Source organism: Clarias gariepinus, chromosome 6 (assembly GCF_024256425.1).
Source record: "Clarias gariepinus isolate MV-2021 ecotype Netherlands chromosome 6, CGAR_prim_01v2, whole genome shotgun sequence".
NCBI lineage: Eukaryota > Metazoa > Chordata > Actinopteri > Siluriformes > Clariidae > Clarias > Clarias gariepinus.
The window spans coordinates 31,913,236-31,932,163 of NC_071105.1; the positions used below are offsets into that span (position 1 = coordinate 31,913,236).

An 18,928-nucleotide genomic window follows, 5' to 3' on the forward strand; every position below is an offset into this window, starting at 1 on the left:
GATCCTTTAGCAGAATTGAGAAAGTATCATCCTGAACATTGTTTTAATGCACTTTAATATACCATGTTCAAACAGTGTAACCTAGAAAACACTATAAAAACCACGCCGCACAAGAACTCATTTTTAAGGCTTGGAGGGAAATCCTGGTGCTAACATTATACTGAAGGTTCCCCCTTTCCTACTATGTCACAGAATCCTCATTTACATATTTCAAAAATAAGATTTAAACTTTCCTGTCCCCTACCCTCTTCTTATAAACAAACTTGCTTTGGCCATATCTCAGCTATGAAACAATAATAAACTTGATATCAAATTAGTTACTGAACCAGGAATCTGAAAGTATGCATAACTCAAATTACCCAAATGTACCTGATTTGATGTGATGGGTCACATCTAGTTGTAGACCTATACCACTTCCACAAACTCTCACATAGTTATATCTGCTCCTTTGATGTATTATTATCTGTCTTATTTTTATTATTTGTGTTGTGTCTGTAGGTCCCCTCAGGGATATAAAAAAAAATACTGATTTAGTTCTCAGGTTGTATCAGTTATCATTATCATTAAATTCATGTATTAATTAACTAAGGTCAATAAACACAAATGCCCAAGTAAGTATCGCCTTTATGTGAATGCATTTCATAATTACTTTTACGTAATCAGCAGTCCAATTTTAATTTGCTTTAGTTGTTATTATAGAGATTATACCTCGATTCATAATTGACAGCTATTGAGAGAAACACTTCATAATAAAACATTCAGTTGAAGCCATTTTATTGAACACCCCAAGGCAGACTCCTCAAATAGAAGTAGGTTGTGTAATCAATTTCAATGGGGACATGTTGAAACCAGTAATTTCTACTTTTATGCCTTTGCATGTAACAACACTAAACTGGTTTTAAAAAAATGGATATCTGACTGCATTTATTTCCGTGCTAAAAAAGCACAATAAGGCTGGTGAGTAATTGGAACTATTAAACAGAGAAGACTTAAGGAAATTGATACATAAACAGAAAGAAGGCGGCAACTCACAAGACTCCAACCAATGGCGCAGAGCGGTACTTAGAGGGAAAGCAGACAAATAGTTTGAGACAGAATAAGACAAGATCAGAAGATTTTGTAAGAATTTTTGTTTAGGAAGGGTGGACTAAAAAAATCAGCTTTAAAAGGCCATAAAGATGAAGAATGAGACTTACAGTTGGTGGTAATGCAAACCTACTGTATTTCAACCACTGTTTAACAACAAGCAAGAAGAAAAAGAAAAGCATTACTCATTAAATTAACTGGGAATTATATCAATCAAAACATTTTTTTAAGTGCAGTGAGTTGTACTGAGTTACCCTTTACATAACAGTGAAGCCCCACCGAGGTCGAATTTGTACACATTATCTAACATAAGCCCCATTTAATGTATCCTCAATCTGGACCAGTCAATGCTCTGGTCTGGCACACTGCTGTGCATTTTTTTTTTTCATTTGTTATACATGTTTATTTTTATGTTGGTAAAAAAAAAATGATTTCCAAACATTAATTTTACAGCAGAAACACTTATTCTTACAGGAAAATATCTGTAGGCCAGAAAAGAAAGCAGAAAAATATGTAAAATAGCAATTTTCAGATGAAAGAAAGAAAGCTTTTGTGTTTGGCATGCATAAAAAACGTAGGTGTGACCAAGTCTTCAGAAGAACAGTGGGTAGTTCTGCATCAAACTAAGCAGCTAATTTCCTTTTAAAACTGCACAAATTGTACTTGAGACTATAATTTAAGAAGTGATCACAACTATTATTAATTTGTTTCATAAATGTTTTTATATTTTTTTTAATGCAAAAAAAGTTTTTTGAAGACTCCTTTGTATTTGCACAATGGCATACATAATAAACATAGTTGGACACAAATAGTTTTATGGTTATTAGCCATGCAGAAAGTACAATATGATATTTAGTTGTATTTATTTATGAACAGTAGGGGACATGTAAACATAGTTGGGGTAGATGTGAGTTTGCATTTCTAAACACTAATTTAAATATCTACTCACAGAAATCCATTTCTGAGCTGTTTAATCATGTTCATTATGGAAGTATAAGTTATTAATGTATAAAGTGCATGATACATGTTAATTAATATGAACCTAGGATTTGTCCTGTACATGGCACTTCTCTAAGAGCTGTTCCATGCTAGAGGGCATCATTTTTTTTGTGCCCTCTAACCAAGAAAAAAAAATCTTAGAATTTCTACTCAGGAAAAAGTAGGAACTCAAGCTCCTCTGAGTTCAGTGCCATCAAATCATCATGGCTGCTCACAGCAACAACAGTAAATAAGGTAACACTTTTTACTTTTAAATGAGTTGTGCTATATGGAAAAGTATCCACTTTAGATCAATCAACATACACTGCCTGGCCAAAAGAGAGTCACACACTACTTCAATATTTTTTTGTATGCATTTAGCTTTGATTAGGGTGCGCAGTTTGGTAAGTCCATTCATGTGTGAAAATAAGTCCTCGTGTTTCCAGAACCACTCTTTTACTATTTGAGTCATGGAATATATTCCTGTGCCATCAGGGAGGAAAAAATCCACTGATGTGATAATCGTCATTTAGTACAATTAGGTCGTCGGCTGACTTAATTTTATTGCCGCATAACGTCACTGAACCTATACCTGACTAACCGAAGCGAACTCATTCCTCCAGAGGCTTGTACAGTGGCCATAATGCATAATGGGTGCATTGCTTCATGCGCTTCCCTTCTTACCCTGACACATCCATTGATCCATAGGCTCAGTCTGGACTCATCAGACCACAGGACCTTTTTCCATTGTTTCAACGTCCAATCTGAATGCTTTCTAGCAAAATTAAGCTTTTTTTTTTTTTTTGAGATTAGTCTCACTAATCGGCCAATCCCAGTCACAAAAAAACATCCTCACAGTATGATGCTGCCTCCACCGTGTTCGACTCTAGGGAAGGTTTAATAAGATTATGTGTACCCTGATGCGTACCAGAGTATTTTGTTTCTCATGGTCTGAGAGTCTTTCAGGGGCTTTTTGGCAAACTCCCAGCATGGTGTCGTGTGTGTTTTAAGGAGGAATTGCTTCTATCCGGCCACCATACCATAAAGAGATAATTGGTGGAGTGCTGCAAAAATTGCTGTCCTTTTATAAGTCTCTTCATTTCCAAAAGGGAGATTTATCATTTATAGTGACTCTTCGGTCCTTGGTTACCTCCCTGACCAAGGCTGTCCATTCCCGATTATTTAGTTGGGCTGGGTGCCCAGACTGTTGCTTGTTCCAAATCTCTTCCATTTGACAATGATTGAGGCTATCGTGCTATTGGCCACTTTCTATTCTCCGGAAATGTTCTTGCATCCTTCCCCAGATCTGTGTCTTGACAAAATCCTGTCTCTTGGGTCTACAGATAATTCTCTCAACCTAATGGCTTTGTTTTGACTCTGACATGCATGCACAATCTACTGTGAGACCTTATATAGACAGGTGTGTGCCTTTCCGAATTATGTCCAATAAGGTAAATTAGGCACAGGTGGACACCAGTCAAGTTGTAGAAGCATCTGAAAGACCACTGAATACTTGTATAAATTGAATATTTCAGTCTTTATTTTTTAAAATAAATTAACAAAACCACTATAAATAAATGTTTTTACTTGGTTATTATGGAGTATTGTATGTAGAATGATGAGGGGAAAAACAGATTGTGTGAAAATACAAATACACAAAAGTAATAAAACAAAAATACATGAAAATATACAAATCACACTAAATGTAGTTCTTCACCTGATTATAGGCTGCAGTACATACTGTATAAGCACATGAGATGCACTAATTTGAAATTCAATTTTGGAAATATGCTACATATCAATAAACAAGTACAGATTTTAATTCTGTAGCTGTGGCTGTTTTTTAGTTACAATGTTTGTCAATAATGTATATACATCCCAGTACTTGGCTCTGGTTCTAAACAGAACAGCTTCTCATCTGTTTACAGTTGTACACGTTCAAATGCTGCCCCTGGATGACCTAATGCATTGACACAATGCATTAGGTCATTGTGAGTTTTTTGTAAGTTTTTCATTCAGCAGTGTTTAGGCTCCAAGATTACAACTGCCAATGGAGTCAAAAGTGACTCAGATATTTGGAATTATGAAGTGGCTGAATCACTGTGTGTACTTTTGGAATTTTCTCTGCACTACTAATAGCCTTTTTATTGCTATTGACACCACCTACAAATTCATGGGTGCTCTTTAATTCTAATAGTGTTTATTAACAGGTGCACAATTACATCTCTTTTTTTTATTCTTAGCAATAATCAGCTATGAGATGACAATTATTTCAGATCATTACAGACATATAATTGTATTTGGCCAGTTGCTGTGGCCACTAATTTTATTTCAACTCCAAGTTAATTTCCCTTCATTCTGCGCTCTCATTTACTGCAACGATGACAAAGAAATTGCACTGAGGTCATGGAGAATCACTGTAATCCCAACATTAAAGCCAAGGATGACCATGCATTATGGAAATTAACTCATGTTTGTGCTACTGTTAAAGGGTTGTACATTACATGACCAGGAGGTTTACAGTTTTACGATTTAAACAACAACCAGGCAATTAGAATAAACAAATTGTTTAAGTTTCACATATATTACATTATTTCCTATGACATAATTTCTATAACAAAAACTACTCTGAAAAAAAAGTACATTTATTTTAAATACTTTTTCTCCCCATTTAGGAGCCTTGACAGATCAAGGATTTGTCTACATAGTATCAATATGGCCTTTGAGATGCAAGATATTAGGCATGCTGTTAAATCTTAACTTTCTTTTCCATTAATAAGAATAATAATTAATGTCATCTTTCATCATAGGTAGAATGTAAATATTGTGAGAGTTTCGTAGAGTTAAAAAGTTAAAGTACACGCACTCAAGTACAAATAACTCATGGATGAAGAAGAGTACAACAAGAGCATAGTACAACAAGGTGTACATCCATTCGAGACTGGAGTATCACATTTTCAGAAGCACAGAAATGTCCAGAAATCTTACTGACACTCTGTAATATTGGGACTGTTTAATCGGTTGCATCTTTTATCAGTCCAGGTTGCATTAAAACAAAGCAGTTTTCTAAGATTTTTTAATAAATCATCCAGTGCAGAATAGCTAACACCAGGGAATGTCACCATGCCATGGCAGGTTATTCATTCAACTGTGTGCGTTATAAAGTTTTTTCCTCTTCCATGCACCACTATGAAAATCCCAAATATCCTCAGAGCATCTGATCATATGCGTCCATTTGAGAACATCCGCATGGACACATCTTTCCACTACGAGCCCACTACAACCGCCTCGACGTCCTTGGAGTATCTTCTGTCCGTGACGAGGAAGTTTATCATGCCGACTGATTTAATCATCAGGTTACAGCCCATGAAAAAGATGCCGAAGACCACGGTGAGTGAGAGCACGCACACCACGGCGACCTGCACCATGTTCGGGGCGAAGGAGTCGCGCTCGTGCGCACCGCCCGGGTCCAAACCGGAGTCTGGGGCACCTGAGGACCACGCGCAGCACGCGGGAAAAGTCTCAGCGCTCCCGGAGTGGACACCCGCGTCCGTGCTGTTCAGCGCCGTCCAGTTCATTCTTATCTTTGCTTACTTAAATAAAGTGGAGAACAACAAACACTGTGCGCGAGGCTTGGTGGAGTTACTCGTGCAGAGCTCGCGCATGAAACCTGTCAAGAGCGCGCGTGTTTATTCTGGAGGACAAGACATCAGTGTGCGCGTGTCTAATTCCCAGCACGTGCTAGGCGGTGCGGGTGAGGGACGGGCAGCTCAGGTGTGAAAACGGCGCCCCCTACAGCAACAATGGAACAGCGACTTTTGTAGTTGACATTTTTTGCATAAAGTTTTTTTTAAAACATATTATACATGTTTAATATATATATTATCACCAATATTCCTAGAATTTCAGCTTTTTGTTCTGTTTTAAATGTTTATAAAAAAATATTTGACAGTAAGAATCCAGATTAAAAAAGAGTGGGAACAAAAGAAATAAAAATGGCAAGAGAAAATAATTATTTATACACGTGTGTGTATATATACACACCAATTAGCCATACAATTATGATCACCTTCCTAATATTGAGTAGGTCCCCCTTTTTGCCACCAAAACAGTGATGCACTATGTGTTCTGACACCTTGCTACTGAAACCAGCATTAACCTTTTTCTCAATTTGATCTACACTAGCGGTCTATTGGACCGGGCTACAAGGGCCAGCCTTCGCTCTCCATGTGCATCAGTTTTCCTTCCTTGGGTTACTTTTCGTAGGTCCTGACCACTTCAGACCAGTGTTTCTGACCTAGTACTTTAGCAATTACAATTTGGCCCTCTCAAATCTTTATGCTTGCCTATTTTTCTAAGGAAAAAGGTTCACTTGATACCCAATATATCCCACCCACTTCCAGCTGCCGTTGTAATGAGATATTGAAAAGGTAGCTACTGTCAGAAGGGCCAATTTGTAATGGCTAGACAACTGGGTCAGAGCCAAATTGTAATGGCTAGACAACTGGGTCAGAGCAACCATTTTTTGTGCCTTTAGGAGAGGCTTTCTTCATGGACAACAATCATTCATGCTATTCCTCTGCAGTGTATGTCGTATTGTATTACAGGAAACAGTCACCCTTCTTTAGCGAACTGCAATGGCAATGTTATTCAACCCTTCTCATCAAAAGACGCTCTTGTCGAGATGTTATTATCCATGGATGCCTTTGTTTAATGTTTGTATCACTTTTGCTACAGTATTCTGACTAATAAGTAAAGCATTGCTGATCTTGTAGGCATCAAGTTTCTTGCATAAAAAAAAAAAAAGATTTGACTTTTTAGGTCTTGTGTCATTTCTTTTCCATGTGGTGCCATTGCTGACAGCATGAAATAGGAAGGGGTATTCTTTGATAAGTGAATCCATTTTATAATCAACTGTCTGCTGGGCACCTTTTTAATGAATATTAGACTCACCTATGGTTGAATTATTGTTAATTAGGATTTTGTTGTCTAAAATGTAGCTGTTCACCTAAAGCTTTCATTGGGGTGTATTTATTTTTGCAACACAAGTCTTTGAATACTTTTGGCTGTGCTTTTTTGTAGGAAAAAATACTTTTTGCTGTGTGCAAATGAACAAATCTTGGTATGGCCCATTGGTGTTTTTTGAGGTTGGTAACTCTAGATGAAGTTCTTTTTTTAGCAGAGTTTTGGTCTTTATGGGAGTTTGTTTCAGCATAGTGCTTAATGGGTTTTGCAAAAGCATTGTTTTTGCAAGACCTTTTTCAGAACATTTAACCTTTGTGTCTTAAAACAACAACTGACTGTTGTTGTTATTTTGTTGTGACTAGAGTACAATACGTGTTATTCTCGATTCAGAAAAAACGGCATTTGAGCCATCTTTAGTCAGTTTGTACAGAACATTGTTAGTATTAAAAGTAAATTAAATTATGTATATTTAATGGTCATGGGTTCAAAAACTAAAGTTTTCCCATAATGAAGGAAATCATTACTTTTTTGTTTGATTGTACAATAGGGACACCTTTTACCTGCATGGGTGAGATCTTTTTTCCAGCGGGAGAAAGAAGCACACCTACACATACACTTTTTACTTTTGTTATTAAGATCTAAATACAAAGAATGCAGATCTTAAGTAAGACGTGTAATGAATATAAAATATATGAGTTTAATTTTTATTAATTAGATAACAAAAAAATCTGAATATTAAAAATGCTACTGTATATCAAACCATAAAGGAGCAAGACATAATCATGAAAGCAACAAATTTCATTAACAGAACTTCCCCCAATCTAATCCAAAAAATCCCTAATCTATCACCAAATTCTACTATGGTAACAAAATATTTACTAAATATTAATACTGTATGCTGGCAAATCATTTCTCACAGCTATAACAGTGGTGACAGGGCTTGTCAGTGTTATCCAGATACATAAATCTTTTTAAAACTTTCTTATAAACAGGTAAGGTAAAAATTATCCTGTTTACGTATTCTGTTACAGTAGCACATCTTATATATAACGGTAATATACTGGATTAGTCATGATATTTTTATAACCTTATGGGAACCGTATTTAACCTCCTATTTAAATTAGACCACATACTTTACATAATTTCACATAACTTATCTAATAATATTTCCATCATGCAGTTTTATTGCAAAGCCTCAGTAATGTACTTTTTTATGGACATTGCCAGCTTATCCTTCACTTCATATCATTGTCTTCTCTGTAGTTACTGCATGTACCTCACTTAATAGCCATGTTATAAAATATTCACTGCTTTTACTACAGTTGCACTCAAATTATTCAACCACCATTAAAAATTAGTTGGGGTTTTTTTTTGGCCCAAATTACTAGCTTGCAGCTGTTTGTAATAAATCATTAGGACAAGAACAATTTAACCAGCCTAACACAACTAATGTAACAAACTTGCTTCTCCAAAGTCATCACAAAATGCTACTTTTAATGACTACTACAGTATCTAAATTATTTAACCCCTTGATAAAAAACATCTTCAGTACTTAGTCCTCTTTTAGCTATTTCGACCTGCTGCAAATGTAGAGACACTAGCTTCTGACACTAGCTTCTGGCAGAAACTAGTGTTTCTGAGGGATCTTAGCCCATTCCTTATAGAAATTGTCCTCTAGTTCAATAAGATCCTTGGGTTTGTGTACTGCAAATGCTTTTTTTTTTTTTTTTTTTAATTGGATTCAAGTCAGGCAGTGGAGATGGCCACTCTAGAACCCTTAAGCACTTCATCTGAAACCAAGCCTTGGTGAACTTGCTTTTTGTCATTGTTCTGTTGGAAGATCCAATGACACCAAAGTTTTAGCTTTCCTCACAGATGACGTAGCGTTTTCTTTCAGGATTTCCGGGTACTCGATTGAATCCATCTGGCCTTCTACACAGTGCGGGTTAGCAGTGCCAGAGGACGCAAATCAGCCCCAGAGCCTTTTTTTCCTCTAGACATACCGCTGATTCATAGGACCAAATTCAGTCCATAGAATAGAATTCCAAAGATTTTCTGTCTATTTCAAATTCAAATTCAAATTCAAATTTTATTTGTCACATACACAGTCATACACAGTACGAAATGTAGTGAAATGCTTACACGACCGCCAGTGACCTTAAAAAGTATTTTATAGCATACTGGAGCTGACTGTACTTGCGTTTTAGGATCAGTAGTGGGGTACGTCTTGGGGTGACCTTCAGTGTTCATGTGCCTTATAGTACAGAGTAACTTCAGGGGCTGCTGCCAACAAATCTCCTGTAGGTCCTTTGCAGGAAATCAGGGGTATTTTAACACTTGCATCCTCGAGAATCTTGTAGCAGTTGGTAATAGCTTCCTCTTTCTGCCACGTCCAGGTAGTGTAGCCACTGTCCCTTTAACTTTGAACTTGCGGAATAGGCTTCCTACTGTATTTGAAGGAACATATAGTACCTTTGCAATTTTTTTTATATCCTTGTCCTTGTTTGTGCAAGTCAATAATCTCTTCTTTTAGCTTTATGAACAACTCTCTTGACTCAGGCATTTCTACCATGCAGTTAAACATCTCCATCAACATCTGTAGAAAGTTTATTTGCTGTGTCCTAAATCAAGTACACTTGAGGCATCTAATCAGTGCATTTTTTTTCAAGGTTGAATAATTCTGAAACTGATATAATAATTAATATGGGCCATTTGTTTTACATTTGGAGAAAGCACTTGTTATATTAGTTTGTATTGAGCTATTTAAATTGCTCTTGTTTCACTGACTTATTACAAACAGCTAAAAGTTAGTAACTTTGTATATGTATGTGTACTGTAATGGAGGATGTAGAGTAGTGTAGTATAGTCAGCCAACAAAAAAAATTATACACACTTCAGGAAAAGAAAGATAGTATGACGTATATAGCAATAAATTTGGAATTTTCTTTTCCCTAAGCGTGTATACATTCTTTTGGCTGACTGTGTATACACACACACACACACACTCACACACACACACACACACACACACTATTTACTATTTGCTATTTGCAAAATTTTTATCTATCTATCTATCTATCTATCTATCTATATAAAAAAAGAGAGAGATGATTCAATCCCCTGCAGTGACAAAAGCAATAGCAGAGATGTAACAGCAGAGGGCGGTGTTGTGTAAGAAGGCTATGTCTTGTGCAAGAAGGCTATGTTCACACGCAACCACCAGTGACTATTTACATTACGTAATCCTATGCAATCTAGCAGGCCTGTCAGTTTTCTAAAAATCACTGCCACCAGGATTCTTCTCACCAAAGCTGAAAAGTTGAAGAGGGTTAAACATTTTTCGACGTACAAGCCCTGCGTAATGTCAAGCACCTTTTATCGGCTGGCTAATCAGGTCACAGCCAACCAAGATGATTGACAGTGGGATCATTTTTCCTGTTAGGCGGAAGAGTTTCACAATGCCTACACTAATAGGGACACCTGTACATCTATTCATTCATGTAATCACATAATCAGCTGATGCACAGAACCATGTTAAAAGCTTCAGTTAATGTTCACATCGATTTTTTTTTTTTTTTTTTAGTTCTGTGGGTGTAAATGCCTTGTTAATGAGAGAGGTCAGAGAAAAATGGCCAGTCTGCTTTGAGCTAATGGATACACTAACACAAATAATCACTCTTTTCACCCATGTATGGCAGAAAAGCATTTCAAAATGCACCAGAACTTTAGGATGGACAACAGAAGGCCGGTGAAAGCATTTTGAAGGGCTTTTATTCTTTTTATTATTATTATTATTATTATTATTATTATAGCTATGAATTCTAGCTATTCTTGCTTGATCAAGTTTAATATAGCGAATACAGCTAATACTATATAATTTTATTCAAAGTGCATTAAACTAGAAATATAGTTAGCTAGCTTTATAAATGCAAAACATCATTACCATTTGCAGACTATTACAGATTACTAGACTCATGAGAAATAAAAGGGCTTATAAACTGGTAATGACCAGTGCATCAGCTGTGCTAAAGGTTGCCCAGTACTAGTAATTACATCACACATTCTCACATTTCTTTATTCTTTTAAAATCAGAAGATAAGAAAATAACGATGATAGGTAGTTTTTTTTTTGCTTTAAAAAAAAAACACCACCACATTTTTAAATATGTTTATTATTATTAATCTTAGATGAATTGTGCAGCATCTCCTATACAGTCTCTGTCAATGAGTTGTTACTATAGAAACCATAACGTGATTTATATATAAAACAAGCACATTTATATAATCCTGCGAATTGCATTACAGCTGTTACTACTGACCTGTGAATTGCATTACAGCTACTACTGTGCTTTTGAAGAAGATTACTCGACATCTTTGTTATAAATCATTTTGACTTATTTCTTATATGTAATTTCATTGTATATAATGCTGCATGTTGTTTCTGTGCACATATAATGTATTCGTATAACATTTTTTTTTTCTTTTATAACTGAAGAGAAATAATTTGCTGACATTAAGGAAACTGTCAAAACATGTATGTTTTTTTTTATTGCATATTAATACAAATGAAACTGTGTGGGTTCTAGTATCCAGGCTGTCACAACCTTTAAATTCGACAGCTTCAGAGCTCTTTTATAAGGCATTCTATGGACTTATTCATGCTCCTTAGGTCGACCAGGTTAAGCACGAAAGGTGCTTAGCTCCACTCAAGCATTTTACTCAAGCGCCAATAAATTGGAGTGTACCAAATGTAAACAGTTCTTCTTCTTTTTTCTTTTTTTTAAGCACCAAGGGTCCACTCTTATGCTGTCTATTTTGCATGCTCTTTCTCCTACGCAAAGCTTTTCCATGTGTACATGATTCATTAGTCCATTCCAGAGGGAGAGAGACAGAAAGAGAGGGGGAGGAAGGCAAAGGAAAGAGAGAGAGAGAGAGAGAGAGCGAGCACCAAGGACATACTGCTATTCCTGTCTGGGTGTTTCTGTGCAGTGCTGAACTACACTCTCTTCAAAAGCTGCCTCTGTGAAGAGCTTTCTCCTCTCTCAGCACTTTATGTGTATCTGTGTGTGTGTGTGTGTATGTGTGTGTGTGTGTGTGTGTGTGTGTGTGGTAGAGGGAGAGAAAGAAACAAAAAAGATAATACTGTAGGCATGGAGAGGAAAAGGTGTAGATGGGTAGAGAGAGGGAGGAAAAGGAGAGAGACATGCAGGATAGGACAGAAAGCAGAAAGCTATCTGCAGAAGCAGGAGAGTGAGGCTGGTTTAGACAGATTTGCATTCTAAATGTGGAGCTTTTTTTTTAAAGATAGATCTGAAACGATTTTATATTGGGTGATTATGCCACATTATCATCATTAAAGTCATTGGTCTATTTCTAAGCTTGGGTTACTTACTCATGTTCATGTGTGTCTCCTCCCGATCTCTTCCATCTCCGGGGGGAGAAAAATGCCAGTAGGAGGATTGACTAGGCAAAACAAAACGAAACAGAAAAATGCTGCTATGCATGAATGATTGTGTGCATGCATGGTGTTTCATGCAATAATGTGGTTACTAAAAATGAAGGAATGAATAAATTTATATAAAGTCACATGACTGAGGCGGTGCTGCGAAATAGAGTTTCCATCAACTGAATGTAGGAAAATCTAGCACCTAAGTATAAATTATGCAATCCTAGACATCAAAAGCAGCTGGTCATGGATTCAGATGGTCATGTCTACAACCGCAAATAAAATAAGTCTGAATACTGACAACGTGTTCCTCTGCACTTTTCACTTTCCGACTCTATCGATCAGGTGGGAATGCAGGCCCTGATGAGTGTCGATCAATGCTGGGGAGCCAGGAGAGTGTCGGCTGGGGTGTAACATGCATTTAGTTGATTGATGACCAGATATGCTACAGATTTTTGTTCATATGTCCTATTATAAAATACCTATCCTAAAAATCCTATTACTCAGGGTGTATGCCTCATCAACCTGAGATTCAGTATGTTTTTTTAATTTTTTTATAAACATTATCATAGAAGGTCTTTCTCCATAGCACTTATTATAAAGTCGAAATCGTAATATAATGTATCATCTATTCCTGCAGGCCGCTCCAAAATAGTACTGCATCTAAAAATGGAATATTACATACCGTATATAAATGGCATTTAAAGCCAAGTTATTTTCCAATCCTTTGCCATCTAGAGATTAATCACAATAAAGAAAATATATTCCACTTTTTACAAGTGCAGAAAAATTCATATCCCTAGGACAAAATTAATCAAGCCAATTTATTTATAAATGCATGACATTTAATGTCCTGTGTTTCCCAGCTATTTCTTTAGTTTGTTATAATTCCTTAATATAAAATGTGAAAAATAAATGTAAAAATGTAAAATGTTATATATTAAAATTACATAATGAAAATCTAAATATTCTCATTTAATTTTTACCCAAGTTGTTTTCAATCATAGATTTGTTTAAATAAAAAAAAATCAGGACCCCAAAATAAATTGTCTTCTAAATTTGACAATTTCCTGATAATCAATTTCACTCATTATCAATTATATGCCAGTAAACTGGTGACAGGATCACAGGAACCCAAGTCTCTTTTAAGCAAGCTAGTCTGATCCGATCCCACAGAAAAGTCAATGTAGCACAAAATGGTGAAAAAAGTGAATGCTGGTTAAGACAGAAAGGTGTCAGAACACACAGTGCACCACAACTTGTTGTGTATTGGGTAGAGGTAGCGCAGAGGTTAAGGCTTTGAACTACTAAAGGTCCCGGGTTCAAACCCCAGCACCACAGTTTGTCCCTTAAGCAAGGCCCTTTACCCCTTAACTGCTCAGATGAATAATCAGATAAAAAGATTAAGAGCATCAGAGTTCGAGGTTGTTGATCAAACCTCCAAGTTCCCCAGATCCCAATCCGATTAAGCATCCATTGATGTGCTGGACAAACCTGCTGCTAATGTTCTGGGGTGAGATACCAAAGCACACCGTCAGGGGTCTCATGGAGTCATGCCTCAAGAGGTCAGAACTGTTTTGGTGGCTCAAGGTGGACCTACACAATATTAGGCTAAATGTTTTAGGATTTTAACGTGTCTGTACGTTTGATATGCATTGTGGGTAATACATCATGTTATTCATATATGTCATGAGCACTTGGCTGATATTCTACTAATACACTAACTAGCACTAAGAGTTAGTACAGTGGGATTATCTCTGCCTGTTTTGCCAAAGAGCAGGGTTCGAGTCCCTAATGGGGAACCCCCAGCAATGGGTTAATGCATTCTCAGTGCCAGTCCGAAGCCCAGATAAAATGAGGAGTGTTGCATCAGAAAGAGCATCCAGCATAAACAAAAATATAATAATAATAATAAAAATAAAAATATGCTGCTGCACTGTGGTGACCCCTAACAGGAGCAGCCGGAAGCACAAAACTATTTGTATTTAGTCATCTGCTTTCACATTTATATAACATTGTATTGAAACTGAGAAGCAAGAAGAAGGCTGGTAAGCTGAATTTGACTTTCAAGCATTTGACATTGATTCTTTTTGTATTTTAAGCTTATGTGCAGCATGGAATGAGCAGCTTATTGTACTTGGGAAAAATCTCAAAAAGCCAAGTGATGAATCAGACGATCAGGAGGGTGGACATCTGAGGCTAACACTACAGTCCCCTTCTGGTCTGGGATTTTACTGGGTAAACAAATGTTTGATATTGACACAGCCACACAGCAAGTGAGAGGCTAGTGATATGATTCCACACTGAGTGCCATGGATTAAAGGGAAAGTCTTCTTCTTAGTATTCTACAGCACAAGTCTCTCTATGACAACATATCACTTTTGCAGTGAAGCACTGAGTATGAATTTAAAGTGCAGAATGTTGCATTTAGCTTGAGGATATTTAAATCTATTTTAAAGAAAAACAACTTTTTAGGTGATTTTTAAACAGCACTGTATTGTTTCGTCTGATTTATAATGTACAAAAGGTTCAGTGCTGATTTTAAATGTGACATTTCCATCTGGCGTCTGTTGTCATCGCTGAGGTCCAAGAAGTGTCACTGCCAGTGGGTTGTTATGGGGCTTGTAAATGTTGAAAAAATAAATAATAAATAAAAATATGTTGTGGTTATGTTTATAGTATTATTGCAATATGCGTATACGATTTATAAGCCTGAGGATTTATTTCTCATTAGAATAAAAAAAACTTACACATTCACTGTAATTTAGCATCAGGTTTATATTATGACTAGTTCAGCCATTTTTGCCGATAACCATCCTGTTTTGTTTTTTCTCCTTTTGAAATTGCATTTACAAATTTCCATCTGCCTGTCATGAAAGAAGACGGTATTGCAAGTACCGTATTGCAATGAGATTCAGGGACTTGCATCAAGTAGTCACTGCTCAGGGCCATGTTGTTGGCGAGCAACACTGCAGATCAATATCAGATCACGGTCATGTTAGAAAATCCAACATTCTGACCCTGCAGCAGCTGCACTCGGTCCTCACACTCTTCCACTAACAGCTCGACCAGATTAGTATGATGAAGATCCAGCCAGGTGCCAAGGATTTTTGTTACAATGCTCACTATATACCTTTTTTGCTTCAGAATCCCACAAGACTTCACTGCTTGTCTTGTTGTCTTTGCTTGTCTTGTTTAGAATTTTTACCATGTAGTGCCTGGCATGCAAAGACCAGACATTTCAAATGTCAAATTCCTGTCCTTTTCATAGGCAGATGATCTGCTGCGCTCTAGACTGACTGGATATGAGTCTGAACTCCTTATATAAGGGAAATAAACAAGGAACGGTAGTATTTGGATGTTTTGACAGACATGCATTGATCATTTTGTCCATATCCTTAAAGATTATTGTCATTTTAGCAATATTTTTTTAAAAGTAATATTGAACTAGGTATGCATTTTAAAGTGATTATGCATATTTATTTGCTAAAATGCTGACAAAGGATTTAACAATAGATGCCAAAAGACCAGGACTACAAGAAATCTTAAATTTTATTAGGGTCAATTACCTTAACAGCTATCCTTTAATGGCAAAAAACTTTTATTTAGATTGGCCAGCCTCCTTAAAGTGTCACATTTTACTGCCAAGTATTTTTGTCACAATCTGAAGCTAAGGATGCCTTTTTCCAAATAGTTTAGACAAAAAAAAAAAAAAAATATATATATATATATATATCTATATATATATATATATATATATAAAGAGAAGCCCATAAATAATCCTATCATCATCAACTTTTTCAAAGTATTAAAGGAAAATCTGACATCTAACATTAAAAACTCATAACAAAATCCTGTAGATAAGAATTGTCCCAATACTGTCTTCTTAAAATTATGGAGTTCCCACCATAACAGCTAGAAGAACATTTTAACTGCTCCATTAAATCCTCTTAGAGTGGCAGTGTTAAAGATAGGTGGAGATACATCCCTGCAGATTGTGGGATGTAATTTCAGCCCTGATGTCACTAATCTTCACGATCACTTATCTAAGTGCTTTGCATATTTAAAAAAAAAAAAAAAAAATTATGTTCTTATTATAGTCCTCTATTCAGACTAACAATGTCTCCCTTTCAGTATGGACTGGATTACTGAAGCACAAATAAAGATCATAAACCTAAATATGGTTTGCCATATAATATATCCTATCCATGTTCAACAACAACCAGAATGTCATCACCCACGAGACTATCCCTCATTATTACTGAATCTCCCCATTGTTTGGGATTGCTGTGGCTGCAGACAAATAACCCACGAATTTCCTTTCACAAAATCACTGCCTCCTGATTGTAATGCTACCTGTATAGCTCCCCCTGTTCAACACAGCATATATGTCAGTAGAAAGCACTCAGGTGGATCTGATATAGGAAGGGTCCCATTTTGGCAGTTTTTTTAGAGAATAGTGAATATATAGTACATGTTACAAAGGTGTTAAAAAGCACAAACACCAAAGTATGTCAAAAGTTTTGGTCATATCAGGGTGAATTTTGCATGATTTTCCAAAATGCTATAAATCCACCTCCCATAGTTTTGTCAAAGTGATTAATCAGCCTGCACTTGTGTTTGTGGCAGTGTGAATATGCAGTTTATTATCAATAACTTATCATCTATTACATCAATGAGCCTAGGTAGCTAGGCTAACTAACTACTCCAGTGGGTTTGAACTTCCTCAGTGCGACGCAGAGCACTTTTGACAAATTGTACAAGTGAACGTCAGGTGAGCATTAAAGGAAACCGTGAACAGTTCTGTGAACAGTTACGAATCATATAACTGGTTCAATAGAATATACCTCCAATTCTGAAGCTGTTCTCAAAACTGTTTTAGTTGTATATTTATACCTTAACATTCTGAACAAGATGTGACATTTGATCAACCAGATGTGCCTTGCCTTAAACTAAGAAAGTTTGAGAGTTTGTATTTAATTATTATAATGCAATGAGGATTTTAAATTAACAGCATTCTTATAATTATTGAAAATTTCTCAGAACGTTTTTACACCCTTGTATGGTCTTCACAAAGCATCTAAACAAACCTCTCCCCGTTGGTCTCATCAGTCAAACGGATATGGTTACGAAACTTTTGTGGTTTGTTTAGAAGCAATTTAGCAACCCTAAGTCATGCTCCCATGTTCCATTTGAAACGGCCATCCCTTCCATGAAAGTTATACTTGTTTAGTCTTTTTTTAATTGTGCTCTCATAAACATAAACATTTAATGTACTTACAGATACATGCAACTCACATAATAAAGCAGGAAAGGTGTACAGTGGAACCTCGGATTACGAGTAATGCGGTTTACGAGTGTTCCACAAGACGAGCAAAGATTTTTAATAAATTTTGACTTGAGAAACGTTTCTTTGTTTCAATGGACAAAGCATTGTCTTGGTTTACGAGCACCGAGTATCATGTATCATGCATGCGCTTCTTGTTTTGACGGCGAGCGTCACGTGATCACAACTGAGCCAATGGTTATTCTCTCCCTTGCGCTGCGGAATTGTAGGTAATTGTCTCCCCTGCTGGGTCTTAGTGCCAGTCTCTTACTGGTATAACCAACATCCGTGTACTATTTACTATAACACTGTGACCACGTGTGTGTGTGTGTGTGTGTGTGTGTGTGTGAAACATATTTTATTTTGTGTTTCGAAATGTGTTTGTACACACGTGTGTGCACGCGTATAAAGCAAAAGTAAATCTCATTAGAGGGTAAAGATCCATTTTTTCTCTCCCTGTCTGTATCAGCCTGTCATGTTTTACTTTACCTTTGAAAAGAATTGCGATAGAGCAAAGTTTTTGTGTAAGGCACCCCCCCCCACCCCCTCCTCCTCCTGACTTTCCACACACATACAGACGCGCACTCTCTGCCTTATACAGAAACTCTGCTCTGTCGCGATTCTTTTCAAAGGTAAAGTGCTGGTTCATTTGATTTTTATTTTTTTTTTACTTTACAGCAGTGATTCTGTTAGTATGCGCTCACACAGGTGTGACTAGCAATGTTACTTGCTAATTTTTCCGATAAAACAGTCTATCTGTTAATGTGTGTGTGTGAGTGCACGCACATTACACACACAGCGCCTGCATGCACAAACGGAAACACTTATCTGTCGGGATATATTTTTACCTTTTTTGAAGGTAAAGTGCAGGTTAATTTGTTTTATTTTTACTTTATATTTTGTATAAATTTTTTATGTATTTATTTTTTTGGGCTGTAGAAAGAATAATTTTGTTTTTATTATTTCTTATGGGAAAATTAAATTTGGTTTACGAGTGTTTTGGAATACGAGCCTACTTCTGGAATGAATTAGACTCGTATTCCGAGTTTCCACTGTACTGCTATTTTTACCAAAAAAATGACAACATAGTGATACTGCAAAATCCAAAGCATATATATATAATATATA

At 36.3% G+C, this 18,928-nt stretch overlaps 1 protein-coding gene across 1 annotated transcript; it reads right to left on the reverse strand.

Annotated features, from left to right (window-relative positions):
• Positions 1-3,660: 3,660 nt before the first annotated feature.
• Positions 3,661-5,733, reverse strand: rprmb (reprimo, TP53 dependent G2 arrest mediator candidate b). The gene has a single exon (XM_053499316.1). The coding sequence runs from the start codon at positions 5,640-5,642 to the stop codon at positions 5,331-5,333; it is 312 nt and encodes a 103-aa protein (XP_053355291.1). The 5' UTR covers positions 5,643-5,733; the 3' UTR covers positions 3,661-5,330.
• Positions 5,734-18,928: the final 13,195 nt, after the last annotated feature.